Source organism: Trematomus bernacchii, unplaced genomic scaffold (assembly GCF_902827165.1).
Source record: "Trematomus bernacchii unplaced genomic scaffold, fTreBer1.1, whole genome shotgun sequence".
Classification (NCBI taxonomy): Eukaryota; Metazoa; Chordata; class Actinopteri; order Perciformes; family Nototheniidae; genus Trematomus; species Trematomus bernacchii.
In genome coordinates, this window is record NW_022987581.1 from 3,118,386 (window position 1) to 3,140,417 (window position 22,032).

Genomic DNA, 22,032 nt, shown 5'->3' on the forward strand with positions numbered 1-22,032 from the left:
CAACGAGAAATACTTTATTATTTGTAGTGTTACAAATAAAGTTTGTTTATCAAAGTCATTTCCCAGGAATAAGGATACAAGTTTCAATATTGGCCCCGACGATGTAGCCCGTGACGTCAAAGTTGACTCTGATGAACTTCCCCTGCAGGAAACAAGATGTTAAAAACAGTTGTTAAAACTCAGCTGGTTAATTTAGAAAGTGTATGATGTCAGTGTGTTACTGTGCTGAATGTGTGTGTGTGTGCATCGGTTATTTATTTATTCTACATTTGGTTCCATTTTCAATATCACTTTGTAGATTTTTGCAGGCGACACAGTGGAGAACAAAATGCCTCTATTAGGAAAATCCAGATTACCAGGTCAGAAAGAATGTGAGGCATGTGTGTGGTTTCCTGACAGTGAATGTGTGTGTGTGTGTAAGTGTTTGTGTAAGTGTGTGTGTAAGTGTGTGTGTCTGCATCTGTCTGCTGGTGTTCAGACGGTGATTCATGAGGACTGAACACTGCAGCGGTTAACCTTGGCCACATGTTTGCTAAATCATGCAAAAATCTGAAATGCTTAGAGCTGCAGTTGTTGAAACACATCTCTGCAGGATCAGATAAAGCTAAATATTAAAAGTGCAGCAAAAGTTCTCTTGGTAGGTTTTCCCAGGCCAACATAGGAACAAAATATATATATCATTTTTCAAACATTTCATTTGAAAGAAACAACAACAAAATAGTAGTTTTTTTACCTTTCTTCGGAGCCAGACAAGCTGTTTCCCAGTTTCCATTCTTTGTGCTAAGCTAAGCTAACTAGCCTGTAGCTTCATATTGCACTGTACGCATAAGAGAGTGGTATTATTTTCTTCATGAAGGCTTTACGGTATTGCAATTTTGATAAAATCTCAATTAATGGTTTAGGCAAAACTTATTCTAAAGCTTCAAAGAACCCATGAGAACATCTTGTTTGTAAATTGAGAATACAGAAGCATACGCTGCTCAAGCTTGTGTTGAATATACGGAAATCTCTTATAAGGCAAACTGCACTGACTCAATGTGGAGTTTCATTAAAATATGTATTTTTACAAATGATGATTCGAACAGGAAGAGTGGACTCACAAAGCGAGACGAGTTGTCATTTTTCACCGTCTTAGCGTTGCCAAAAGATTCGAGGATGGGGTTCGCTTGCAGCAGCTGTCGTTCCAACTCGCCCTGTGGAGAAAGACAAGAAGGTAAGAAAGCCAACCATCTGTCAGACATGTATTACATTTGGTATCATGTAAAGAATCCTTTTATCTTCTTGTTCTGCCAAAACATGCGCAAAGCTAAATCAATTAATCACAATAAAGCAGCGAGACGAACAAGTTAGCCACGTCAACAGTGTCGGAAATTACATTTACTCAAGTTACATTTTGAGATACTTTACTTGAGTATTTACGTTTGATATACTTCTACTTCATGACATCTTGGAAGCCAGTATTGTACTTCTTACTTTTCTACATTTATCTGACAGCTTTAGTCACTTTGAAAGTTCATATCTAATACAAATATAAATGAACTAATGAACTATTTATGGATAAAGATACCTATCAGTATAAAAGACATTAAAGGTCCCATGTCATGGCCATTTCTACTGATCATAATTCCATTGTTGAGGTCTACTAAAATAAATGTATATTGTGTAATTTTCCAAACTCACATTGGTTTCTCATACAGCATCTCTGTATAGTATGTGTATTCACTCTCTGTCCTAAACGGCTTGTTGGAGCTCCTGCCCCCCCCTCCCTGTGAGCCCAGTGGCCGTCTGCGAGACAGCGAGACACAGCGAAACCAAGCCTGAAACACACACACACCCGCAGCCTGGCTGGGAGTTTGTGTGTGTGCCCAGGCTGAGTTCCGCGATGTCTCGCTGTCTCGCTGACCCCACACCAGTGAGCCAGCTCACAGTGTCCCGCTCCTCGCAGCAGCGAGCCTCGCAACGTGCCGCCAAGTGTGTGTGTGTGAGGAAGTCCGCGGATTGGTCCAAACGTAACGGCTCCGCGGACATTACGTTACGTCACTATACCCGAAATACGTCACTATACCCAAGAAGTAAACAATGGAAAAAGAGAAATCCCCAACGAGGCGTTCTGGGGCAGCATAGACAGGTCTTTTCTGTGTTAGAGTTTTACTCGCTACAGGGTGTACTTTGGGGGTCTGTGACTCTGCAGACCGTTTACATGCAGAAAAAGCTACATAACACACAAGGGGACGGGTAATAACCGGAAAAGCATGACATGAGACCTTTAAAGTTATCTCCATCTTTACCAGCTGCAGAATTTAAGTGATAAACACACATTATAATGCAATGTTTATTATATAATATCTACTGATAAAGGTTTGGTTATTTACAATAATACTTTTATATATATATAAGTTTTTATTAACGTTTGCTTGCCTTTTTATTTTATATCTAAGTCAACTTTCTCTTCTTTAATTTGCACTGTAATATGATAAATCAATATTTGACACAGTCATTTATCACGTTGGCTCTTCTTGAGTAAACAGCAGGACAGTGTGATTTTTGTCAGAGGGCCTCGACTCGTCTAACGGGCCAACATTACCAAACAGTTTGACGGAGCTCGTGAAACCACAGCGAGTGTTTCCACACATGCCCTATAGTGAGCGGTTAGCTTAGCATTCCTGTGGCTATGAGGATATGGCCTATATTTATACATATACAAAGACTGCCCCACCACACTGGTAATGATGGCTTCCTCCCAAATCTCAAAGCCTGGGTAGATACGCGGTTTGGACACTCCCAAAACCCTCCACTTCCAACATATGACATAATCATGACAGAAATAGACCCTACAGCAAATTAGGGACTTGCAGTGACTCCAGAAAGAAAGAGGGAACAGAGGCGCTAGCTAATGAACAATGAGTCAGCATTTGACCACTTCCTGTTCCTGTCTGGAACTCAATGGACCACCGCTAAGCTAAAGGCGGCTAATGTTGGGCTATAAAGGAACTACAGCACGGTCACATGACTTCACGTCACCACCGCTAAGCTAAAGGCGGCTAATGTTGGGCTATAAAGGAACTACAGCACGGTCACATGACTTCACGTCACCACCGCTAAGCTAAAGGCGGCTAATGTTGGGCTATAAAGGAACTACAGCACGGTCACATGACTTCACGTCACAACCGCTAAGCTAAAGGCGACTAATGTTGGGCTATAAAGGAACTACAGCACGGTCACATGACTTAACGTCACCACCGCTAAGCTAAAGGTGGCTAATGTCTCATTAAGACTCTTGTTAGCAACCTCTGTTTTAAAATTCACCAGTGGGGTATTTACTGACGTATCTTATGTGCCAGCCAAACACAAAACACATTCAAAAAACCATTGACTTCCAGAACAGGCAACAGGAAGTGCTTAAATGCTGACTCATTTCAGGGTTTTAGGACTCATTCCTGCACCACTCTATTGACCAGCCCTACATATACCGCTTTATAACTACAAAACAGTCTCACGTCTCTCTCACTGGGAGAAAATATGAAAGTCTGGACCCCTCTGCTCCGCTTCACCTCTTCTCCGATACTTCACCTCCTTCCCAACCCCTCCACCTTATCTTCCTGGATCCCTGCTCCCACATTCCTCTGGCCTCCGCTCAGTAATGCAACGCAGAAGGAAAGCAGCAATATGGAGGTCATGTGTGGATGATGTACTCTGGCAGGGGAGCATTTACAGCTACTGAACATTAAACTAGCATTCACGCTCAAAGCTGCAGGTCAGAGGTCGCAGCTTAGACCCTGCTTCTATAGTTATTAAATGTAGAGAGGACACAGAAACATCAGGTATTGGTTTAGGGGAGAACGGGGAGTAAAAAAGCTACTGGATAAATCAAGCTGAGGATAGGTGAGCTGGAAAATATCATGTTCTGTAGAGAGCGTCCAACTGGAGCAGTGTGTCAGCATGTGTGAAAAACACTGTGAATTTAAATGTGCAGAACCAGGTATAACTTCCATAAAGCAACATCGTGTCTGGATACCTACAGGACGGCAAAGGCCAGATGTATTGAAGGACACAGTTTGTAATATTATCACAGCTAATGCAATGGAAAAAGCCAATGAATGATTAATTGGAAATGCTCTTCAAACTACTCACATGCATCCAGAAAACATGCATTAATAGATAATAGATATATACAATATTGTGCCGATACTGACTCAAAAAGCTGGATTGTGTATTGGTGACAATGGGACCTGATCTATTCGATTTAATTCTATGTTTCTGCCTGATTACAAATACTACGGCCTGTGTCTGAAGCACTTTCTCATAGATACAGTTTGTTTACTACTACTTTGTGACTTAAATGTGATTTAATGATTACATTTTGTTCTCATGCAATGGTTACAGTTGAATTGTAACTACTTTAAACCAAGTTCATAGTGCATTAAATGTTGTTTTAATAACAAATAACTATATAGAGTGGTTCTTAACACCATGTATGTACCTTGCAGTCATTTAATGTATTCGTCATTGATCGACAAGCATTTTTAATTATCAGGTTCATCCTATCCTTTATGATTTGACTAGTGCTTATAATAAAACGTCTCAATATCCACCTGTTCTAATGGACACAACCCAACTGATAGAAGTGCTTCAGTTTCATAAGCATGCTGGTTTAATGGCTTTTATATAACCAGCTCAAACACATTCCTCATAAAGAGAGGAGCTTAGATTAGTTCGTCAACATCGTTATAAAAGCGGGGCGAGATTTAGAGAGGGCATGCACATGCACATGCACGGACCACACACTCGTTGTTTGTGGAGAAAGCAGAGGGTGAACACTTGCCTGGAGCTTGAATGCTTTGGGAGATTCGGGCTGTTTGTTATGGATAAACAAATGCAAGGGTTAAAAACCTGAAGCGCTCATGTCAGACACAAGCAACAGGAAAGACTGGTACACTCGCAGCATGGGTGAAGCAGGAGGGAAGATATCCTAGGTTAGGTGGGATTAATATCAGCTAAATATGCATCTACATTTTGACTTTTACCACATGTACATTACAATAACAAATGTAATAGTTTGACCTTTTGGGAAAACGCTTTCTGGCTGAGAGTTTGTCATAAAAAGGAAATACTGGGCTACAATCAGATTAAATCTAACTGTAAATATGAACAACATGAACTGTTTGAATGAACATGCAAGAAGAAATGAGAATAAATAAATAAATGAAAGACATGGAGAGGAAAGAGGGAGAAAGAAGAGAGGAAACAAGGAGAGGAGAGACAAGAAGAGATGAGGAGATGAGGAAAGACGAGAGAAAGGAGGGAGGAGAGGAGGCTTGCTGAGGACAGAGGAGGAAGGGAACTCACAGGAATGTTGTGGTCTTTGCGTCCTTTGTGTGAGGAGGCGACGTGGGCCAGATACTGGATCACCTTCTTCGTGTTCTCCGTCTTTCCAGCTCCTGACTCTCCTCTGGAAACAACCACTTTAGTTTCACTCTCAAGAAATAAGTAAGACAACCTTTGTTTGCAATCATGAAAAACGGGAGTTATGAAGCTTAGCGCCATTATGGGGACTATTCTGTTTTAATTTCCTACAATTAAGCAGCGTACAGACGTTACATGATCTTTAATTTATCTAATGCTTCTACCACCTCTGGTCAAAAATGCCAGTGATAGTAATTACGCTGCTCAAACTAATTAAATAGTGCCACTAAATACTGATTAAATGACTCTGTATTAAACAGCAACGTTAAGATTCTTCATCTTCAGAGACTCTTATTTTGAAATAGACTCTTATTTTGTAACACAATTTGTTTCTGTATCCTGTTTTTGCCGAGCGCACTACGTTGTGTTTCGAGAGCAAAGATGTCATGAACATCAACATGTACTACCTGTGCTCTGCAAGTAAAGACTTTTAAATACATCTGATGCCTCTCTGAGTCCTGTAGAGGTCACCAGTTTAAAGGGTCCAATACCCAACAAGCATTACAATAAAGGTTTAACTACGAAAATATACAAACAACGAATAGCTCTAACAGAGGCTTTCATCCAAAACAACTTTCAAAGTACCTAAAGGGGCAGATCACACACTTTTAGCCACGCCTACAGAAGAAATGTTGGTATCTTTCCCAAGGACACTTCAACATACTGACTGAAGGGGCTGGAGATCAAACTAAAGATCCTCTGATCGGAAAACAACCATTTAATCCCACAGCCATCCCAAGACAAATCATCGCAAAACCCCTAACAATACAACTATTCATTGAGGAGAGAATAAACAAAGACAGAAAGATCAGACGTCCATTGGTCGATCTGTTGCTGTTTTCTAAATCCATCCATTGGTCTTTTTCGCCTCTTTTTACTGGAGAGCTGTGGTTTTGTGGGCCAGTCTCCAGAGTTTCCAGGCTCTCTAATGATAGCTGTGTTCATGCTCCCACAGCCCAGCAAACCCAGAACCAACATGGAAACCAGGCCAGCAACACTACATCCACATACCAGTGGCTTTAGTCGAGCTGGTTATTAGCTCCACTGCTCAGAGACCAGATTCAGCTGAAGCACCAGAATATAATGGGCGAGTCCTCCAACATACATATATAGGTCAAATATACCCAGTTTGGCTTGATGTCTTGTTATGATTGATTACTGCAATGCTCGACTTTCTGTTCTCCCTTCAAAGGAACATAGCTCCACTACAACTAGTGCTGAACTCAGCCGAACAAGTATTAAAATCTATCTATCTATCTATCTATCTATCTATCCATCCAAACATCCATCCATCCATCCATCCATCCATCCATCCATCATCAATCCATCATCCATCCATCCATCCATCCATCCATCCATCATCCATCCATCATCAATCCATCCATCTATCCATCCATCCATCCATCATCCATCCATCCATCCATCATCATCCATCCATCATCCTTCCATCAATCAATCTATCCATCCATCCATCCATCATCCATCATCCATCCATCTATCCATCCATCCATCCATCATCCATCCATCCATCCATCATCATCCATCCATCATCCTTCCATCAATCAATCTATCCATCCATCCATCCATCCATCCATCCATCCATCCATCAGGCATATAGACACAGCCTCGTGTTAAATGTGAACTCTTTACAGCTGATCACATCGACTTCTTCAACCTGAAATCCAGTGAGACCGGACACTTAAAGCAACTATTGTTCCTCAGAAAACACCAGGAACTGATTATTGACCTGTTCCTGTTTAGTTATTCTGGACACATTACTGCTAAACCACACAAAAGCTTCTCTAATTCTTAACTATGTTAAATATGCCCGTGGCATTTTAACTGGATTAAAAGTTGTTGTCGCAAAGTCCATGCAGTGTTTTTATCCGAAGACTATAAGTAGAGTCAGACTTCAGAAACAGCACTGAGACCATGGGATTCTTCATCTATTTAGAGAAGATAAGATTAGATTACACATTATTGTTTTCAGGAGGGACATGTGGTTTTATAGCGGCACATTTGGAAAAGAAGAAAAGTTACCAGTGTCGTTATCTGAAGAGATGAAGATCTGTTATCTTATTCTGACTGTTAAATAGTTCTTTGAGATCTAACTGAGAGTCTATTTTTTCACGTGTTATTATTTCAACATATCGTATTCATTATATACTTCCAACTGATGCCTTTGTAATGAAAATAATATAATAATAATAATATAACACTCCTTACAGTGATAGGTCAACTTTTATTTTGAAAAGAACAAATTACATTTACCAAAGTATCGTAAGTAAAACTTCAAGTACTTGTTCCTTACTTCAGTATTTAATGTAATACTTTATACATCTACTCCACAACGTTTGGGAAGCCAGTATTGTACTTTTTCCTCCACTACATTTATGTGACGGCTTTTGACTTTGATTTTAAGCCTTTGCAGACCATTTACGGTACGTCCACACAGTTCCGTCGCGTGCTTCAACGGAGACGCTTCCCATTCACTTTGAATGGGGTGACGTCAAGCTTTGCCGAACTGCATTGTGGTTCCGTCACGTTGCTTTGCCCTCCGTTGCTCACTTTGAAAGTTGAGAAAAGTTAAACTTTTCCAGCGTCGACGGAAGCGCCAGCCAATCAAATCACATGCCAGTACAAGCGATAGCCAATCAAACCGCGTGCTTGTGTGTCTGGGGCGGGAGATTAATGTGATTGGTTGTTAGTCGAGCACCAGACACGCCCACCGGCAAGCTTCAACGCAACGGAACCGTGTGGACGTACCGTTACATGCACAACCTACATGACACACTACATGAAAGGGAAAACCCCAAAAAGTATAACGGGGCCCCTTTAAGATCTGAGTGCTTCTTCCAACCGTGTTAACCTGGCTCCATACTTTTATTTTGAAAAGAAGGAAGTACATTTCCCCAAGTACCCTAAGTAAAACTTCAAGTACTTACTTGAGTATTGTTATTTAATACTTTAAACATCTACTCCACAACCTTTGGGAAGCCAGTATTGTACTTTTTCCTCCACTAAATCTATTTGACATACCTTTTGATTTAAGCCTTTGCAGACCATTTACATGCACACAAACTTACATAACACACTACATGAAAGGGAAACCCCCAAAAAGCATAATAGAGCCCCTTTAAGATTCTTCCAACAGTGCTAAAATGGCTCCACTTTCACCAAAAGGAGACGTTGTTTTCTGAATCTATTACACATTATGCAACAGCGCTTCTCTGGCAGCGTCCACTCGATCCACATTGGAAGAGTGTGGCACTTAATTACTCCTCTGCCAGAGAAGATGAAGGCAGGGCACCAAACCGCACTCATAACTCATAAAAAAGCTATTTGAAACCAGTCTTTAAATAAAACAGTGGGATGATGGGAGATGGCCAACTGACTCAGGGTTAGAGAAACAAGAAGGGCGATGAGTAATGCAAAATATAATGCAGAAGTGATGGAGGCTAAATAAGATTGTTAGCTAGTATTTTAAAGAACATTTTGAGGACAAGAACCCTGTCTTTTAGCAGATAACCTTATTAAGATACAGCTATATAATCTTGAGACTATGTTCCAGCTGTTCTATCACCAGAACCACAGAACAACCATCAGTCCTAACAGAGGAAGGACCAAAGAAGAAGAGAGGAGGAAACTTACGTGCAAAGGATGGATTGGTCCTCACGATCTGTACGGAGAAAAAGAAGAGAAAACACAGTCAGCATCTTCACATCCTCTCCATGGTTTTACCCATCATTACAACTAGAGTAATTACAAAGAAGGAACACATGAATGCAATGCAACTCAACCAGTATGTTTTCTTGGTAGGCTATAGGGCACAGTATCAATACAGAGGCACAGTATGCTAGGTACATTTTGGAAAAATACACATAGAGTTTTGCTGAAAAGACATTAAAACCACTTTATGATTATTGAGGTAAAAAGCTACAGCACGGTCACATGACTTCCCGTCACCACCGCGAAGCTAAAGGCGGCTAATGTTGGGCTATAAAGGAACTACAGCATGGTCACATGACTTCACGTCACCACCGCTAAGCTAAAGGAGGCTAATGTTGGGCTATAAAGGAACTACAGCATGGTCCCATGACTTCACATCACCACCGCTAAGCTAAAGGTGGCTAATGTTGGGCTATAAAGGAACTACAGCACGGTCACATGACTTCACGTCACCACCGCTAAGCTAAAGGTGGCTAATGTTGGGCTATAAAGGAACTACAGCATGGTCCCATGACTTCACATCACCACCGCTAAGCTAAAGGTGGCTAATGTTGGGCTATAAAGGAACTACAGCACGGTCACATGACTTCACGTCACCACCGCTAAGCTAAAGGTGGCTAATGTTGGGCGTGATGACGTTTAGTCGTCTCATTTAGACACTTAAATCCACCAGTGGGGTATTTACTGACGTATTTTATGTCGTAGAATAAAACTTTAAAATCTCTTCAGCTTGTGTTAACCACAGACCTTATTTCAGGCTAACAACCAAAAACTGGACTCATTCCTGTTCCATTAAACACAGAGTTATTGCTCCATGGACACCAACGTCATATATATTCAGTGTTTGCACATTTTACAGCCATTCCTCAGCCTCTTTCATCCAGACTATACCTCGCCTGCTGTGTAATGTCCATAAAGCGACACCCAAACTCGTAACCAAAGCTGTAACACCTTTCATCACAGAGGAATCCACACTGAAGTCCAGATGACAGGATTAGCTATATGCTCACTGAAGTGTGACCTCTCAACTCTGAGGGTCCTACTGAGCACCATAAAGAACTACAAAGCCCAGAACCCAGAGTACAAGCAAACAGAAGATGACACAATCTGAGCATGTCATAACTAATATGTCGAATATTTAAGTAACGTCTGTGAATATGGCAACTTTTACTTATTTTGAAAGGGTTTTAAAGTTCTTCTAGAGCAGTAGATCACACTAAAGCTCATCATCCTCTCAATTGGTCTTCTTCTTCATATTGAGTAATGCTTTTTGTGCCAGGTGTTGTACTTTGTGTGGCCTCCTGCTGCTGACATTCTTGTGGTAGGAAGTGAGGAGATTTTTTATTTTCTGAAGAAGACAACACCTCCACATTCCTAAACTACAAGAAACTGAAAGGCATGGGACCACTGCCGACCCATATGCACTCACATTGCCCACCACTACACTCTTCAGGACACACAGTACATGCCTTCATGATGTCTTGTTTATATATCCTTCCTATCAACTGTTTTCTAGCTCAATAACAAACACAGAGAGATGATATTTCACCGTGATTCCTTCATTTTAAATGCTTCCTGGACATGTTGACCGGCACCAATTTCTTCTAATGGGAACGCTGTGTAACTTATCACGAGTTTGACAATCAAACACACACTCACTAAAAAAAGGCTCCGAGCAACATAGAGTCAGCGTTACGTGATTAAAGCGGGAACGTGTTAGCACGGTGACATCATGTTTCTGAAATTAGCTCTCAATCTGCAACGAATTGGAAAACAATCTGGTACAAATTGCGATAAAAAGCCACACATTGGACGTGCAGGGTGCTGCAGAACTGAAGTCCAGATACCCACACAGTTACCTCGAGTGTTGCTCTGGTGCTTTAACAAACACCATGTGATGGATAAGTCTTTCCTGTTCCTCTGGAAGCGTTTTGTTTGCAGTTGAGGCAACATGAGCAGTAATGGATACCATGGCTAAAGCTAGAACAATGAAAAGATGCTCAGAAAAAAGTCTCACATTGTAGGGTTGACCATCGATGCTTTCACCAAAAGAAGGAAGGCTATGAGTCTGGGAAATTCAGAAATAATTACATCACTCTACTGTAATGCATTCTTTAAAAACCAGATAAAGGAAAAATGTACGATGTCAGGGCATCCAAATTCTAAGATGATATCCAGTCTCAAATCACGATATCGATATAATATTGATATATTGTCCAACCCTATACCAGATGTCCTCTGTTGACCCTGATGTAAACAGATATTACACAGTAGTATTCATGTGTTAATAAGCCACATTTCCAAATAAATTCAGTCAATTAAACAAACAAACAAATCTTATTTGATAAAAAAGCCCAATAACTTATTTCCATACTAACAACAACCATATTTCCCTTTATTATAATCAGTCTGAGGCTTCTGTTTTAAGGGATGAGCTGCTAAAATGAAAATAAATGAAACCCTGTGATGCAGGCTGTTATAGCATATTCAAATTTACAGAATAATTTACCTACATTTGATTGAGTTTGCTAACTTCTAACTTAACTTATGAGGCAATATACCTCACCTTTAATGAGGGGTCCTTCGTATGTGTTGGAGCTATATACTGCTTCATATTATTGAATAGTTTAACATTTATCTTCTTGTTGTTTTTGTGTATAGTAAACATTTTATTTAGTGATATTATTTAAGGTAGTTAAAGTTGTTTTATGCAGGTGGAGGTGGGATTAGTGCACCAGTATGTCATATGGTCTTTTACCAAGGAAAGCACAAGGAGGCCACAGGAAAGGCAAAGGGCAAGATTTAGGAAATGGTCAAATATGTTTTGGTGGTATTGGATCATGTAATAAATGTACAGGAACAAAGATCTTGTCTTGGATGATTCCCTGCGTAAGATTCACTATCTGGGGCCTCGGCGGCAGTTTACTTTTCTAGGATTTTAGGATGTTTTTCCATGTGTGGCCCTCAGTGAGAGTATGTATGGACCCCCCTGATCTAAGGTGCTGTTTTAAAGAGTGATAGCGTGCATCCGTCTCCTCCACGCTGCCACCTTCGCTCTCTTGGCAGCGAATGCTTCCTCCAACACTATACAACGACTGCTGGGTCGTATTTACCCAGGGTGCCATGCTGGCTGGACCAATCAGACGGCTCTTCCAGTAGCTCATTACTGCCTCGCTAAATCTTTCCCCCCTTTGTGTTTCCCTCTCACTCTGCTGCTCTCATTTCCCCCTTTTCCCCTCGTGAACGCTGCAAAGCCAGACCACTACGGAGCGGAAACTCACTGAAATCCCGTTTCCTCACCAGCAACATGTGCTTTTAATTAATCACCTCATCAACGGGAACTCACAGCCGGTTATTTAGGTGATGTTAATGTCAGATGGAAATAAGTCATGTTTCCAGTTATAGGTCAGACCGCAGTTCAGGCTCTGTTTGGAAACAATCTACATGTCGTCATAGGAGAAGGAGGCTTTCAACCGATCAGTTCTGCGACCACGGTTCACTGTAGGGTGAAATACTTAACTCCATTAACAAGATATAGTAGTTCTTCTTGCAACAAAATCCAGCCGTTTCCATTTCCGTTTCTATAGTTACCTTTAATTCCATGTTACTTCAAAATCAAATAAAAAATGCAGAAAAAAACCCCTTTAAAATGAGTATTGGTATTCTCAGGGGTGTAACAATGACTTAAGAATGGATTGTTTTATAAATTCAATAATCAATGATCCAGCATCACGAATGCAAAGTTAATTGTCATTTTCAGTATACCCTTATTATGAAATTCCCTTTTGCCTTAGAATAGAGCTTACATTTCTATTCCATTTATTAAAAAGAATAGATTGGAATCTAAATATGGTTAAAGTAGAAAAAGTAGAAGTACTCAGATCTTGTACTTGAGTAAAAGTAGAAGTACTCAGATGTTGTACTTGAGTAAAAGTAGAAGTACTCAGATGTTGTACTTGAGTAAAAGTAGAAGTACTCAGATCTTGTACTTGAGTAAAAGTAGAAGTACTCAGATCTTGTACTTGAGTAAAAGTAGAAGTACTCAGATCTTGTACTTGAGTAAAAGTAGAAGTACTCAGATCTTGTACTTGAGTCAAAGTAGAAGTACTCAGATCTTGTTCTTGAGTAAAAGTAGAAGTACTCAGATCTTGTACTTGAGTAAAAGTAGAAGTACCAGAGAGTAGGAATACTCTGTTTCAGTAAAAGTCCTGCATTCAAAATGTTCCTCAAGTAAAAGTAGAAAAGTATTATCATCAAAATATAGTGAAAGTAGCGACAGTAAAAGTAGTCATTGTGCAGATTGGTCCATTTCAGAATAATATATATGATATGTTTTATAATGATTGATCATGAAAGTGTTCTCAAAGCTGGTAAAGGTGCAGCTAGTTTGAATGACTTTGTATACTGCAGGGTAGCTTGTGAATTTACTCCAGGTGGAACTAAAGTCTGATTTAACACTTGATTAGATTTCACATCATTCATCCAGATCTGTGAAATAACTAAAGGTATTAAATACATGTAGTGGAGTACAAGTACACCATTTACCTCTGAACGGTAGTGGAGTAGAAGTACCAAGATGGTATCTCAAAATTATACTTAAGTACTTGAGTAAATGTACTTAGTTACTTCCCACCTCTGAGTATAAGTACAATATCATATCCTAATGAAACCTGTCATTCCCATCCCTGTTGATTAATTCTCCCATTTTAAGAAACTTTGCATACTTTCTAGACTATAGTTTCCTCTCCAATTCACTCAAATCTCACAAATAACCCTCTCAAGACGTGCCATGGATACAATATTTTTGTCCAATTCATTTCTAATGACCAGTGTCACGTGATCGCAAACTTTCCCAGTGAGAGAAAAAAACATGCCGGACAACCGATTTATTTTTAGAGGAAAATCCTAAATTGTAGGATAGTTTGGCGTTAAAATGCTTTTTGAATCTACGTACAGTGGATGTTTAGGATCCATAGTTTGATAGATATTACGAATATACTACGTATTGCCCTGTGGACCAACGTAGCTATTACACGTTTTTTTGTGAGACTGGGTTGAAATCTCCGTGCTGTCTCCCGTGTTAGGGACGGGTCTGTGTAGCACAGCAGGGTTTCCCCTCGCTGCTAATCATTTATCCCTCATGAGGATTAAACAAACCCTCATTCTTCACATTCCAGAGCAATCCCTCTCCCTCCGTCTCCACAAAAGCCCCGATCGTTACAATAAACCCGCATAATCGACCTCATTTAACCCGGTTCACCCTCAGCTTCCCCCTCCTGACTGTAAATCAAATTAGTCGTGTTTTCATACCAATACTGTACGTGTACTTCCTCACACACATGTACATATTGAGTTATTTGTATTGTGTGTCTCTACTGTGACTTGTCTCCATGCTTTAATGTGCAAACAGCTCTTTATTTTTCTCATACTGCCTGAGTTTCAGCACCTCTTTGTAGCCTTTGCAGACCATTTACATGCACTAAAACCTAGATAACACACTGCAGAAGAGGGAAAACCCCAAAAAAGCACACTAGGGCGCCTTTGAATAATGAGTGATTTGTACTTAATGGGCCAAAAATAATGAAAACGTTATATAAACCACGAAAATCTGGGCACCAAACAACAGTGTAATTTATGTTTTCATGATTTTAATGAGTCTAAAATGTCTCATTTATGCTGCAGGCTGAAAAGCTTTGAGGATTCCTAACCTCAACCACTCTCCATATCCATCGCTGAAACCAAATAGTGTATCAAAACATTCTCAGCAAACTAGAATCATAATTACGTCCATTTATTGTCAATGATCCTCGGAAATCTGGCGCAAATTCAATGCAATCCCCACAAAGTCTGACCCACAAATGGTTGTTTTAATGTTAAGTCTGTCAACCTATGGTTACATTAAGACGTATTCTCATTCATCTCATGCTTGTGATAACATTGGCAGAGATAACAAAAAGGAACAGTTGAAACCAGCTCCTCTGCAGACTAACGTATGTGTGAAAGAAACTCACTGACCTCTCTCTATTAATCCATTCCTCATTTAAATAAAAAAAAACATCACTACTTTGCACACTTCTATAATGTAAGATGTATCCTATGTGTATATTTAAAGTACACACGTGGATATACACCTGAACGTCAGCAGGAGAGGACTCTTTAAAGTAGAGACACTACATACTGATATACACCTGAACATCAGCAGGAGAGGACTCTTTAAAGTAGAGACACTACATACTGATATACACCTGAACATCAGCAGGAGAGGACTCTTTAAAGTAGAGACACTACATACTGATATACACCTGAACATCAGCAGGAGAGGACTCTTTAAAGTAGAGACATTACATACTGATACACACCTGAACATCAGCAGGAGAGGACTCTTTAAAGTAGAGACACTACATACTGATATACACCTGAACATCAGCAGGAGAGGACTCTTTAAAGTAGAGACACTACATACTGATATACACCTGAACATCAGCAGGAGAGGACTCTTTAAAGTAGAGACACTACATACTGATATACACCTGAACATCAGCAGGAGAGGACTCTTTAAAGTAGAGACACTACATACTGATATACACCTGAACATCAGCAGGAGAGGACTCTTTAAAGTAGAGACACTACATACTGATATACACCTGAACATCAGCAGGAGAGGACTCTTTAAAGTTTTGATGCCTTGCTAACATGCTGCTAACAAAACAAAAATAAATACATTCAAACTGAATGCTCACATTTTTTGTGTTTTACACATTTAAGAAACAAAAAACACAACTTTTTAAATAGTAACAATCAGCTTAAAACAAAAACCATGTAAAAAGTTCTCTTGTAAACTTGGTTTTAAACCTCTCGGGGTCTTCATAGCTGGATGTAACACATTTTTTCCACATTGGGTCTCAAGCTCTCACGATTCGCTTCATAAAAGAAGTCGTAAAACGCACACAGTGAAAATCCTAGCGTCAAGGCAACAGCTTCACACACGTGAGAAATCCTGGTGAGCTGCTCTCTACTAAACTACTGTGTGTGTGTGTGTGTGTGGAGGGGGGGAATTCACCCAGTATTACACACACGCAGTAGAATATGGTGATTGTATTAGTGCATACGCTTACTCATAATGGCCCAGAGCAGCAGACACAATCCAGAGCTACGTAAAACCACAAAGCCCTAAGTGTGTGTGTGTGTGTGTGTGTGTGTGTGTGTGTGTGTGTGTATATGTGTGTGTGTGTGTGTGTGTGTGTGTGTGTGTATGTGTATGTGTGTGTGTGTGTGTGTGTGTGTGTGTGTGTGTGTATGTGTGTGTGTGTGTGTGTGTGTGTGTGTGTGTGTGTGTGTGTGTGTGTGTGTGTGTGTGTGTGTCACATTCCCAGACAGTGGAAGAAGCAGTGTGATCTGGGAGTTGTCCTGCAGTGTGTAACTGTCACTTGGAAGCTTCCGGGACAATTATGATAAGAGGCAAATTAAACAGAGTTATAAGTAGAAGGCTTAAGGGTTATAATGTGTCACATCCTACATACTACAGACGGTTTGAAAAGGTAAACACACTTAGAAGAAATACCTATTTTCCACGTCTTTTATACATCAACATGTGTCCCCTCTGTGTAAAGAGACTCAGGAACAAAGATTCTCTCTCTTTTTGTCCTGATCCATTTCTATAAAAACCTGTCTGAAAATGAGCTGATCAGATTTTGGCCACTTTATGATGTCATAACGATGTTTTGTCTTGTGTAACCATTAGCCAATCAGCAACCAAGGTAACCCCCCCCCCCCACCTTATCACCTGAATCTCCTCCTAGAGCACCATTGAGTTCTTTTTAACCAAATCTCTCTCAGAGGGGCGTGGGGAGGGGCTCCTTATTTTCATCTAAAGTAACAGACAGAGAATCAGCACTTTGGAAACAGGGCTGAAACAGAGGGGATTATGGGATGCTGCAATGATCTGTTTGGTGTTTCAGCCAATCAGAGACAGGCTCTGGATATATCTGAGACCTGTGATATAGTTTTGAAGAAGAGAACAATAGAGACCTTTAAGTAAAAGTACCAATAATTAACTGTCAAAGTAAAAGGTCTTGCATCTAAAAATGTGTAAAATATTTACAGTGTCAAAAGTAAAAGTACACATTATGCAGAATCGCCCATTTCAGAACAACATATCATTTATTAAAATTGTGGAAGTGTTTTTGTGTTCATGCTTTAGTGTAGCAGCTGGTTAAGGTGAAGCTCATATTACATGTCTTATTAGTTCATTTGTATTTAGAATATGAATCTACAAAATCACTACGAACTAAAGTTGTCAGATAAATTAAGAGGTGAGAAAGTACTATATATACCTCTGCTTGTACTGGAGTAGAAGAATGAAATAGAAATACACGATTAATACTCAAATATATCACATTTGTACGTGTAAGTAGATGTACTTTGTGGAATTACACCACTGTTCTGCAGGGATCAAATTAAATGGTTAATGGACTCCAGTTAAATATATTTATGACCCATTATGACTAAATTAGCATGACATCATTCTTAAAAATGACCAAAAACTAACCCTAACCCTAATTTTAAAGGGTAATGCAATGTAATATTGTGGTACCATGAAGTTGGGGCCAGATTACAAACTTTCATTCTGATATTTTCACATATTCAGCCTTTACCAAGTGTTGCGCTTACTGCGATTCGACCACTCCATATATTGATTAATTGTGCAGCCTTAAGAGAAAATGTTTAAAGGAGCCCTAAAAGAGAAATCCCATATTACTGCATTCCTCTTTTCATTTCAATGTGTACCAATGTCACCGGTTAAATGGTTTTCTAGTACGTTCCATTGATGCTATCAGCTGAGGGAAACAACAGCGGGTATTTTGGCTCTTATAAAACTATTATCCGTTAAAACAATGTACTTTTTATTTGCCATTTGCACCGCTGAGTGACTCAACATCTCAACTGTGTGAGTCACTGTAATGCTGTTTGAACCAGCTGCCAGCCAGGCATTCACGAGCCTCTCCGAACAGAAGGGCAGACACTGAGCCGCGTGTGTGTGTGTGTGTGTGTGTGTGTGTGTGTGTGTGTGTGTGTGTGTGTGTGTGTGTGTGTGTGTGTGTGTGTGTGTGTGTGTGTGTGTGTGTGTGCTGGTATTCGGACTCCCCCCTGGTGTCCCTCCCCAGCAGCACTGGGCCTCCTGGGTGTGGAACAGGCGTTGTTTTCGGCATGCTGGCGGTGCGACAGAAGTGACATTAAGGGGAAATGAGGAGGGGGGCAGGTGTGTGTGTGGGGGGGGGGGGGGGGGGGGGGGGGGGGGGGTCCGAATGCAGCAGAAGTTATGTCTGTTTTCACAGTTATTAGCTGTTTTATCGTCAGACAGAATACAGTCGCCCTTTGTGCCAATCAGGAACAAAAAAGCAACGTAGACTATGCTGGTCACTCTTTGGCAGACATCCCATCTATAGAGTTAAGACTTTCCTCTGTGTTAAGCTTATTACGTCTGTATCATGAGTCCTGGTCCTGCCTGACGTCTACGATATTATCTTTTGGCGTCACCTGGAAGATTTTTGGACATCCTTCTGTTTACTTCCTAACATTTCTAACACATTTCACCGTTAATTGTGGGGTTTCTTTGGGAGTTTAACATTGTTACTGCAAGGACTAAGTGGTGTCGTATGCTGTAAACTCTGTAAAGCCCCCTGACACAAATGAATAACTTGTAATATTGGGCTATATCATTAAGATCTGATTTGATTTGCAGACGAGAAGCGAGACTTTCGCACTAAGGGGCTTATAACAAATGGGTGGAGGGCGTCGTAACTCCCAATGCCAGTCTCAGGAAGTTCCCCTGAGCATCTGGCACATTTCAGGGAGGAGTGTGAGGCGAGGGGGGGGGGGTGTGGTGGGAAGGGAGTGGGACCAGATAGGGGAATAAAAAGGGAAAATGGAGATAGCAGAGGGGAAGAGACCATGGTGGCACAATGGAGAGAACAGATAGGCAGCTATAAATAACATCACGTCACCGAACGACATGCAGATGAAATCAGGGTAGTTCTGAGATCACAGGCAGAAAATAGACCCTCATCATGGGATAGTAAATGCCCCCCTCCATTACTGAAATGACAGCAGTGTGTGAGGGGAAAGAGAGAGGAAGTTATTCTCACTCTTTACAACCTGAGCTTCCTCTCCAGTTTGTCTCTTTCTCTCACCCCTTACAGAAAAAGGGAAACAGGAAGTAGAACATCTTGTTGTTTTCATTGGATCAACAGGTTTGATATTAAAGTGAAAGTGAAAAAGCTTGCCGTGCATCAAGTGGTTTTATTGGCAGTGATTTTACTGCATCGCCTGATCCTTATAAACCCCCCACCACCTTGAACACACTAACTTCAGTTTGTTTGAAGCCAATACAAATGGAGTAAACCCAAATAAATGAATGTTAGTTAAATATACAGAGAGATATGAGAGTGGGGGGCTTCACAGGGGTTATGTTAATATGTATTTCCATTGTATGCTACTGTGTACTTCTACTCCTCTACAGTTCAGAGGTAAATGGTGTACTTTTCCTCCACTACATGTATTTAATACCTTTAGTTACTTTACAGATGTGGATGAATGATGTGAAATCTAATCAAGTGTTAAATCAGACTTTAGTTCCACCTGGAGTAAATTCACAAGCTACCCTGCAGTATACAAAGTCATTCAAACTAGCTGCACCTTTACCAGCTTTGAGAACACTTTCATGATCAATCATTATAAAACATATCATATATATTATTCTGAAATGGACCAATCTGCACAATGACTACTTTTACTGTAGCTACTTTCACTATATTTTGATGATAATACTTTTCTACTTTCACTTGAGGAACATTTTGAATGCAGGACTTTTACTGTAACAGAGTATTCCTACACTCTGGTACTACTACTTTTACTCAAGTACAAGATCTGAGTACTTCTACTTTTACTCAAGTACACGATCTGAGTACTTCTACTTTTACTCAAGAACAAGATCTGAGTACTTCTACTTTTACTCAAGTACACGATCTGAGTACTTCTACTTTTACTCAAGTACAAGATCTGAGTACTTCTACTTTTACTCAAGTACAAGTTCTGAGTACTTCTACTTGTACTCAAGTACAATATCTGAGTACTTCCCCCACCTCTGATGACAACCATATTACTTCCAGAATATACATATACTACTTGCAAGTGTACTTAGTTCTGCCTTTCTTTCTATACTGCTGGAATAAAACAAATTGCAGTTGTTTTATGTTCTTTTGAGATAGAAATGAAAGATTTGAGGCCTTGTTCACAAGCCATGAGGTGAAATATGCGACATATGACTTCCTCTGCATCCTGGAGTATGCCATGCTTACATAGCAAGAGGACTGAGGCCGGCTTTGTTGAGATGAATGGAATTTAACAGTTGAATCTGAATATTTATGAACAGTGTTGCACACACGGAGGTCAGAGTCCGTTGCGTGTTAAACACAGCTTGTGGATTTGTGTTGTTCTGTCTGAGCTGAACTCTACTGAGAGCAGGCTTCAGGAGATTTTCCCACAAAGCACATATTTCAAATGCTTCTGACGGAGGGGCGAAATGAGAAAAGTCTGGGAAAGAGAAACAGCGAAGATGAAGCGATAGAGAGGAAGTGTGAGAGGTGTAGGTCCCACGTGTTTCTGCTGCTTGTGGTAAACATTCTTGGGATAATTACAAGACTCTTTGAAATGTAATATGTCTATTTCCCTTGCATTAACCGTGCGCTGCCCTGCAGATATGAGCCAGCTTTATGGCAGCAGAGCAGAGAGTGAGCTGTTGACGGTGGGATGGAAATCCACGGATCAACTTCTGACTTCAGTGAGCGGGACGTTACCATCTGGTGTGGGAGGGAGACGCTTTAATGCAGTTTGTAAAGTGGAACTATTTGTAGCTTTAGTGCTGGCAGTCGATGAAGACGAGAGCGATAAACCATGTTTCCATCGAGGCGTTCAAGGGCCGGTTCGGAGACTGAGTCCCGTTGCAAACCAGTTTTTCATGTTTCCACTGGGAATATGGTTTAAACTACGGCACCAACTATCTGCCTTATCGTTTGTAAATGGGCATTCAATATTTCGGAAAATGTATAGATTGCTTTTCTCTACATTACACCCCTATAACACAGTAATTACAACCTAATTATATCATTGTTACAGCCATATCACACTGTTGTAAGACCCATATTACACCCATGTAACAGCCATATTACACCAATAATTTATCCGCAATTACACCCATAATCACACCGCAATTAATACACCCGTTACACTGTTTTTACACCCGTATTTCACCCTAATCACACCCATGTTACAGCTGTATGACTCATTACATTACATTACATTACATGTCACTTGTTAGACGCTTTTATCCAAAGCGACTTACATACTCAATACTGTGGACAATCCCCACAGGAGCAATTTGGGGTGAAGTGTCTCAGGGACACAACGACATGCTGAGTGCTGTGGGACTCGAACTTGCTATCCCCTGTTTCGAAGTCCAGCACACTATCCACTGAGCCACAGCCTCAGTCTCTGGTGTTATACCAATGTTAAACCAATTTAACAGTTATATTACACCCATAATTTCACCGCAATTACACTGTTATTACACCCGATTACGCCCAAATGACACATTATTACACCTGTATTACACTGCTTTTATACCCATGTTACACAGTTATTAAATCAATTATTTAATGTTGTTCTTTCTTATTCTATTTTACACGTAGTTTACTTATTCCTGCATTTTACTTGCACTTGTTTAATTGTTGGAGGAGTATTTTCTAGTGTGCATTTGATACTAAATCCGTTATATCTTCGAAT

The 22,032-nt window shown here is 40.3% G+C and overlaps 1 protein-coding gene across 4 annotated transcripts in view; it reads right to left on the reverse strand.

Annotated features, from left to right (window-relative positions):
• LOC117479995 (myosin-10-like) overlaps window positions 1-22,032 on the reverse strand; it is a 78,058-nt gene that overhangs the window by 37,099 nt on the left and 18,927 nt on the right. For 2 of the 4 annotated variants that reach the window (XM_034127128.1, XM_034127131.1), the window contains 5 exons: window positions 9,115-9,142; window positions 5,347-5,449; window positions 4,823-4,852; window positions 1,101-1,193; window positions 79-142 (listed from right to left, as the gene is read on the reverse strand). In XM_034127128.1, coding sequence (XP_033983019.1) covers window positions 79-142; window positions 1,101-1,193; window positions 4,823-4,852; window positions 5,347-5,449; window positions 9,115-9,142 — 318 coding nt within the window. The remainder of the gene's footprint in view (window positions 1-78; window positions 143-1,100; window positions 1,194-4,822; window positions 4,853-5,346; window positions 5,450-9,114; window positions 9,143-22,032) is intronic. The other 2 variants (XM_034127129.1, XM_034127132.1) reach the window with 1 other exon arrangement.